General features: G+C 42.9%; 1 protein-coding gene across 3 annotated transcripts in view; it reads right to left on the bottom strand.

The window, feature by feature from the left end:
• Nt5b (5' nucleotidase B) overlaps positions 1-1,992 on the bottom strand; it is a 99,763-nt gene extending 97,771 nt beyond the window's left edge. For 2 of the 3 annotated variants that reach the window (XM_084591285.1, XM_084591283.1), the window contains exons 1-2: positions 1,623-1,862; positions 1,123-1,172 (exon numbers count right to left, since the gene is read on the bottom strand). In XM_084591285.1, coding sequence (XP_084447411.1) covers positions 1,123-1,146 — 24 coding nt within the window. In that variant the 5' untranslated portion in view covers positions 1,147-1,172; positions 1,623-1,862. Of the gene's footprint in view, positions 1-1,122; positions 1,173-1,622; positions 1,863-1,908 lie in introns of those variants that run through there. The other variant, XM_084591286.1, reaches the window with a different exon arrangement.
• Positions 1,993-8,145: the final 6,153 nt, after the last annotated feature.

Here is an 8,145-nt window from a genome sequence, read left to right on the forward strand (position 1 = left end):
GAAATTCAGAAGTGACATAATAAATATATAGTCTTCTTGGGTAAACTGGTTGCTCCCTAGCATATTCGAAGGCCTTACACATCATCAGCGGCAGCGCTCTAGTTCGTTCCCATGTGTAAGCAATGAGTGATCGGGCGGTTTGCCTGCATTTACGTCAAAGCTACCTTGGCAGTGAAACTCTTTACTTCCTTTCCCGTGCGACTGACGCAAAGAAGCAACAACAGTTTAATCATGCATACTGATTAATACAACGATACCAAACTGTCATCTCATTCGCATTGAGGTTTCTCACTGAACTGGCTACATACAGGTGCAGACAAAAGTAAACGGAGCACGCGATTTCGTTCTAATTGCAGTCATGCCTTCCCCGTCAGTCAAACATTATTTTCCTGCGAAACATTCCACTAGCGTCACAGCCTGCACATACCACAGCTGCCAGTTTCCGTTAGACAACGCACAAAAAAAAAAAAAATATAGATAAGACGTGCTCGGTTTACTTTTGTGCGCGCCTGCAGAGACGCTACGCAAAACGTAAATGACTCGCAAAATACGCGTACATGCACGGCCTACTGCTGACATCTGGCGCATGCATAGCACTGCTTCTCCGAGCTGATGCAAGAGTAAAAGTTAAACAAAATGAAGGGTGGAACAAAGGCCGCTGTGACGCGCTACTTGAGCTAACTTTCAGTATGTCCCCCTCCCGTCACACACAGTGCATGCAACTTCAAGGGCGGAGATTGCTGTCCATCAGCGCGCTCGACAAATTATTTTAAATCAGCCATTCCAGTTATCACTGCCTCAAGCGAATAGTTACACCTATGCCTGCCTTTCACGATACTGCGAAACAAGAAATTTGCGCGGGCGCCAGCTGTGGAGTCTGATCTCGAGCGTACCAAACCGCGAACGCCACGATTTCTGAGAAAGCTAGATATTTGCTAGTCTGCTTTGGATGATCAGCTGCTTGCGAACAGACCGCCGAGTCCAGACGCCATAGCCGCGGTGCAATTTTGAAACTAGGATGCTTTGGAGACTCAGCTAGTTAGGAGCGCTTGCATGCATTATTAAACGTCTCCAGCCACAGCGGTGGACAAAAGATGTAATAAATGAAGGTCGGTAACTTACGCAGATCTCCTCGCCGGATGCCATGCCTCGGAATTACAAGAGAGTTCACGCTACGAAAAAGCACAAGTTTTTTATTTGTTGCATGTTAGATTTACAGAAACTCACGCGCCACTAAGTAATAAATATCAGCATTTCTCTCATGGGCACACTCTACCATATCACAGAAGCACTAATATAAGAAACATTTTTTTTTTTTTTTTTTTTTTTTTTATGTTCACACTACACAACCAGAGAGTTTTCCATATTGCCGATTGAGAAGCCAAGCGACACCAAAGCACACAATGTTATCTCATGTATACATAAACGCAACCGCAGCTAGCCTAGACATTATTATCCTTTTTCTTTTCTGAGCGCCGATTCATCCACTGGCTTAGCAGAACAACGTAACAGCTAGAAAGTGCAGTCGTTACATTTAACAAGACACTTAGTTAAGCCTTTAAATTCCTGCAATTGATTGCTAACTTTTGAGCGAGCTATTAATGGGTTCTATCAGCACTGACCTGTAGAAATGCAAGCACGTAACAACCGATTACCGCATTGGACGAATGAGCAGTATCGGATGTGTCACGAGCTCCTTTCTCCACCTCCAAGCATCCAACTTCCTTCAACGTAGCACAAACCATCCGACCATCTGACTGTCCGTCAGTGCGCGCTGATACGGAAACAGTGTTGCTCGGGTCGTAGGCGTTGTTGCGCAAGCGCGAGCTCGCGTGCGTTGTTCGTGATGAGCCGGAGGTGCCGGTGGCCAAAGCTGCCAGCAGTTTCCAGATTCGTACTATAACTTACCAGATACTGTGAGTCAGCTGGTCTCAAATACCGCATACCACCTTCGTTTCCATCGTCACAAACGTGAGCTGACATATTTTATGCATCGTACCAGCCATTTGACGCCGGCTGTGGACGGGAGAACGCTATTCAGTAAGCAGCACATTTTCATTTGTTCTCGTTAATAAATTAAATTATACTTCAAAGTAAATTATCTTATTTTACTCTCACACAAGGTTTATTCCTATCGAATTGCATACCAACCACCAGGTGTCCCAAAATCGCAATGACAGCTGCTACTCAGAATGGCCCGTGGAGGTAGCTAGCCAGCGTACTTCGTAAACAGTGCAATGTAGACTTGTAGTTGCTCGCGTATCTTTGTCAGCAAAAGCGTGTATCGGTAGCGTAATTATGGTTAGTACATTAATGGTCTCCTGATTGTGCCCACTGAGTGCCTTGTCTAGTTTTATGATAACGTGTTAAGTATGGGAAGCTGGAATTTAGGCTTAGTAATGTTATACTACGGCCGATCGCTGAGCGTTGAAAGCCAGAAATGTGAGCTGTCCGTGTTGACTTTCAACAGGCCTTGCCCGTTCTATCTGCCTATTAACCGTGGCAGTCAGGAGCGCATGTGGCACATTTCGCTGCTGTCAAACTTGCAGGCAGCATCTTAAATCGCCTAGTAAGCCGGCTTGCGTGATTTCTGTTTGTGTTGGCATCTTGTTTTTCGTATTCTGGCTGCTTGCATGCCTTCACAGTCTTGAGCAAAAAACAGGTTCACACACAATCTGGTGATTGTGTGTGAACTTTTAGTGTAGCATTTTCGCAACTGGTGAAATAATTGTCCGGTATTATGGGCGACAGCTGCTCAGTGTGTCCCAGTGAAGTTGGCTGATCTTTCTCGTTGTCGGGGGCGCGGGGTTTGTCCAGGAGCTGTGCAGCCGCGCTCTTTTCTGATCTGGAAAACACTGCACAGTTGTCTTGAGCCCCGCCAGGCTGAACTACAAACACCCAAGTAATATGATGGACTATACAGACTGACGGTAAGGGTATGTTAATAGTGATTTAGTAGATGTCTGTGGAGAAATTCGCCGAGTTTCGTGTTCAGGTCACTGTGTGTGTTTTGGTTGTATGTACTCGTATCCTGTAGCTTCTTTTTTTTTTTGTGAGCCTGTGCCTTTAGAAACAATTTAGTGTATACCAATTTGTAGAATGCCGTGGACAACACTTAGTAACTCTTTCGAACACAGGTTAACAGTTCGTATTTTTTTTTTGTATCATTTTTTGACGATTGATTGGCATTAGTGAAGGTTAAAATAGTGCATGTCAGGGCTAGCGTTATTTTTATTATTTTTTTTTTTTAGCCGGCCACTTCTCTTTCTGGTCTAGACAGGAATGCAGCATACAAAAGACCATTTCTCTTAACCTAAACCAGCTACAGCAGTACATCAAAACTCAAATACCTCCAGTGGTGTTTTGCTACACTAGTGAAGCTGGTTAAAAAACAAAATGGCCCTAATATGTACACATGTAAATGATGGTGGAAAAATGGCCATAGTGTTGAGTCATTGGATGAATTACGTACTCCAAAAGTAACCAGATTAAGCAGCGAGAGAGTGCTTTGTATGTACTTATGACATTGTACACAAAATTATGCAGTGTTCTCAAACAACACTAACTTATACTACATGAAATGCCCAGAAAAATAAGTTATTTAATCGTTATTCATTAATCTTTTGTAAGAGGTCTGAACCTGTCCTAACAAGATAATTGTGAATTTGGAAGACTTACTACATAAGTTGCACAATGTTCAGCACTTGATTGTGTAAGCCAGAATGCTATTTAGGCTGAAATCTTGCTTAATTTGGGCATGGTAACTGTATAGTCTTGCATAAAAGAAAAACATTGAAATTTAAGGCTCAGTGTGGCAAATTCTTTAAATGGCGCATTCATCATGGTAGTTTTGCTGTGCTGGTGCACGTAAGGAGCATTGCCTCAATGCCTTGGGACAATTTTTTTTTTTTCCACGAAATTTGAGGCGAAATGTTCTTTTAGTACCCATACTCATCTGTCAGCCAAACAAAAATTTGTGTTGGATGAGCCACTTACTGCAAACTGGACACAAAATGCCACAACGCATGCCACGAACTGCACTCATCAGGAGCCCGAAATGACTTCTGGGTTGTGATAAGCCTAGCTTCTCCAGTCCATTAGGGGGTCAAGCTATTAGTGGTGTTTTATGTGGTAATATGACCAAAGATGTTTTGTTAATGTAGAAATACTTGCAAAAATAATGGAATAGGTAATTCTGCATAGTGAGAAGTTGGCAGGCAGACCAGACGGGGGATCAGGCCAACCTGACAGGTTATAGCCCTATTACTGACCTAGTACCGCCAGGCATGCTTGCAAGCTTTCCGCTGGCTTGGGGCTCAGCTTATCTAGGGTGATCGTTCTCTGCATAGGGGATGGTTCTCTAACCACCTGATGGACCTCTGAGCAGAAAAAAAAAAAAAAAAAAAGTCCATAATGGTCACTGCTGCACAAGGTGGGTTTCGGTCCTTCGTGGATAGATTTGCCATGGAGGTAGGGGCTCTTGGTAACCTTGTTTACAAACAAGATCAACAGGCCAGGCTGTCGGATTGGCCTGTTGTCCATTTGCTTATGAACAAGGTTTAGTGCCAAGTGGTGCTCTGGCTTGGAGCATGCTTGAAGTGCTTTGCAAAGGCTATTACTGGTTGCAGCTGCATTTCAGCTGTAGCTTAAAAAGCTCAAAATACAATTCAGAAGCCTGATGTTGCTCTGCTAAAGCGCTTTTATATCACCCTCTATGTTTGACAGTAAAGTTAATTTGAAAATGCGCAAGTTTGTCTTTGGTGTGTGCTTAACAACTTCCTCCTCTGTTACATTTCTCTTGTGTCTAGTGTGAGCCCAGTTTATAATGTTATGTGTGTGTGTGTGTGTGACCTTGTTGTTTTGTATCATTTACCTATCTTGCAGTTTGGAGAAACTATTTGTACCATGCTTTTTACTAGTGGCTATGCGCTAGTTAAATGCTACTACTGTGGACCTGGGTGAATTCTAAATTGTGTGCAAGAGTATTCTCGTCTACAGCATGTTGTGCATGTGCCAAACAAGCAAGGCAGCTGATTCTAAGTATTCGAAAACTTCAGTTCTGCAATGCCATCTTTTTCTGAGCTGGTGTCATGTCATGGTGGCTTTTTGGATATCATTAAATGCTGTTAGCATCCTGTGAACATGATTGATGCATGCATGCATGCAAAAAGGAAACTGCAAAATTTATTGTTATGGATATTTCATGGCTTTTAGTGCCTCTGTGTTTTTTTTTTTGTTTTTTTTTCATCTTTTGGGGTGTTTTACACTTACGGCTGCACACACACATTGTGGCATTCCCACTTGGGTGCAAAAATTGTATTTAGTTCTTAATATTTAAAGTTTGTTGATGCCTTTGTTTTGGAAGCCACTGTTACTCGTTCATGCATAATACCATTATATGCCACGATTATGAAAATGGCTATACAATGAAAGGTTTCACATCAGTGTTGAATACAGTCATTGTCAATGAGCTGAGGGGATAATTGATAGCTTTTTTAAATGTGGAGGTGTAGGCAACTCGGCAAAAGGTGTTAACTTTATGGTGGAAGCAAAAAGCTCATGCCTAATTTTGATAGAAATTGGACATGGTGTTTGAATATAAATGAGGAGTTATAGACTTAATCCTGTATTGGAAATGTGTAGACTGAGGTGAAGCTACATCTTGTGGTGAGACTTGGGCACTTACCATATGCCACCGTGTGACTACATATCAGTATTACATCACCTAACTGTGTTGTCAGACACTCTTCAGTGCATCCCCCCATGGCACTGCCACAGTGTTGAATGGAACGTCAGAGAAGCAGCAGCCCGCACAGCTTGTTATGATGCATGTGTAAAAGATTGTACAGGCTGTTTCACACTTTATGGGTAAGTCTGGGGGTGTTGCATTGCGAAGCGGTGAGCGCTAGAATCTCGTGCAGTCACAGGTGCTCAAGGGGCAGAGTCAGTTGCATCGCCTGCTACAGCGGCGGTCGGAGGTCGGAAAGGGTGCTGCTTACAGGGGCAGGTCCTGGTTTTCACCTTTTCTGCAGGAACTGAGCCAATATATTCTAACAAAAGTTTTTTGACGTGAACCTCTATGCCTTCATTGACAATAATGGGGTTGTACAAACCTCCCTTCACACTTGGTTTAATATTCCCTTCATTCAAATTTTTTTTTTTAATACACCACAGCTAGAAAGAGACACCAAGACATTCGCTGCAGTGTGCATGGTCTTTATTTGATCACAAAAGGGAAAGAAAAAAAAAATCACTGGGCAGAGAAATTATCTCATAAGGCTGTACGAGTCAAATACAATGAAGGAAATGGATACGAATAAAAGAAAGCAAGATGAATAAAATTGGGCTGAAAGGGCTACGCCTCGGAAACATAGTACATATTACCCCTGGACAGGCCATGCCCGCTGATGGGAAAACGCGCACGTCACGCTTGGAACTTCACGTATCATGCCTCCATAGGCAGCGATGACTGCGCTCAATCTGGAGGGCAGTGAAATATAATGTGACTTGGTCCGTGGAATGTTTATTCACAGTGCGTCCCATTTGGTGACAGTGGTGGATCAGAGCCTATCCTCGGGACAACCCGTACGGGGATTGCGCTCTAGCAATGCATTCAATGAGGCTCAAGCATTTTCAATAATGTTGTCAACCCATTTTCTCCACCTTCCTTTCTTTTATTTGTGTCCATTTCTTTCACTGTGTTAGACTCGCACACCCATATAAGACCAGTTTTTCGCTAATGTTTTTTTTTTTACTTTTGTGGTCAAATGAAGACCGCGCACATTGTGACAACATTTTGGTGTCTCTTTCTAATCAGTGTATATTGTGATAGTGCAGGCAGTGAACAAATAAAGCATGCTGCGAAGGGAAATTTGTACAACCCCATTATTGCCAGTGAATCTGGGAGGTTGGTGTCGCACTTAGATAAAGCATATCGGCTCTTTTCCCACAGAAAGTATGAAAACTGTGCTGTGCCCCTGGGAGTAGCATCCTTTAACTCTAGTTAGCACCGCTGTAGCAGGCAACACGACGGGGACTCCGCCCCTTGAGCATATGCGCCTGCGCGAGTTCCCGCCAGCCCCAATTGCAGGGCTCGCCGCCTTGCAATGCAACGTGCTCAGAGTTTTCTTACTAGACTCAAACAGCTGGTACAAACATGCATATATTAGTGTCGAAGTAAAGCAGCACTCCTGAAGGAATGCACCAAGATTATACTCACAGTATATCTTCCTTCAATAACACGGAAAGTTGGGCTAGTTGGTACATATTTTTAAGGAATAACAGCGCGGAGACAAAGGACAAGGAAGAAGACAACACCTGCGCTGACTATCAACTGCAGTTTATTAGTATATCTTCCTTGTAGCTGGTATTGTGTTTTTTCGTTTGCATAGTTTTGCCAGCAGTCCCACTGTGAAGGCCGGTTTGATCCTAGGTGCTTTGGCCACGTTTCGATAGAGGCAAAATGCAAGGCGCTGTACTGTGTGATGTCAGTGCACAGTGAAGAACCCCTAGGTATTCAAAACGTTTTTCTGGCGCCTTCCAGTATGGCATCTTCCACATTCGATACCGCTTTGGCACGTTGCACCATATAAAACAAACCAGTTTTGTTAGCAGCCAATCATTGTGGCATGTGGGACTATGCACATTTGTCTTTTGTATACCCTGATGCTGCAAACACTCATAATTGTTTCCAACATTAAAATAACTAAATAAGAGTGCCATGCATTGAGTAATTGTTGAAAATGTTCCACGGCACTTCTTACACCAGTCCCTTTTATGCTAAAATTACTGAGTGATTATCATTTCTCTATTAATTAATCCATCAGTTCAGTCTAAGTGGAGCTATACAGACTCTCCAGTAGTGTTTTTTTCTGATCGAAAGTAGCAAATAAATTATTTGTTACTCGCATGATATTATTTCTTGCAAAAAAAGTGTTTCTGTGTGTGTGCATGGGGGGTGTCCGTGCGTGCAATTAAAGACATGCCATACTAGGACTTGTTTTGGTTAGAGAAAGTGAGGTTATATGTTTATGACAAGGGAAATGCTACGCTAGGTACAGCACCAGTTAACGAGCATGCCATTCGGTGCAGTCATTAGAAATGGGAGCATGAATTATACATTTTTGCCTCTAAAAATATATTATT

This window comes from Amblyomma maculatum, chromosome 1 (assembly GCF_055883805.1).
Source record: "Amblyomma maculatum isolate TAMU_Amacu chromosome 1, ASM5588380v1, whole genome shotgun sequence".
Taxonomy (NCBI): domain Eukaryota; kingdom Metazoa; phylum Arthropoda; class Arachnida; order Ixodida; family Ixodidae; genus Amblyomma; species Amblyomma maculatum.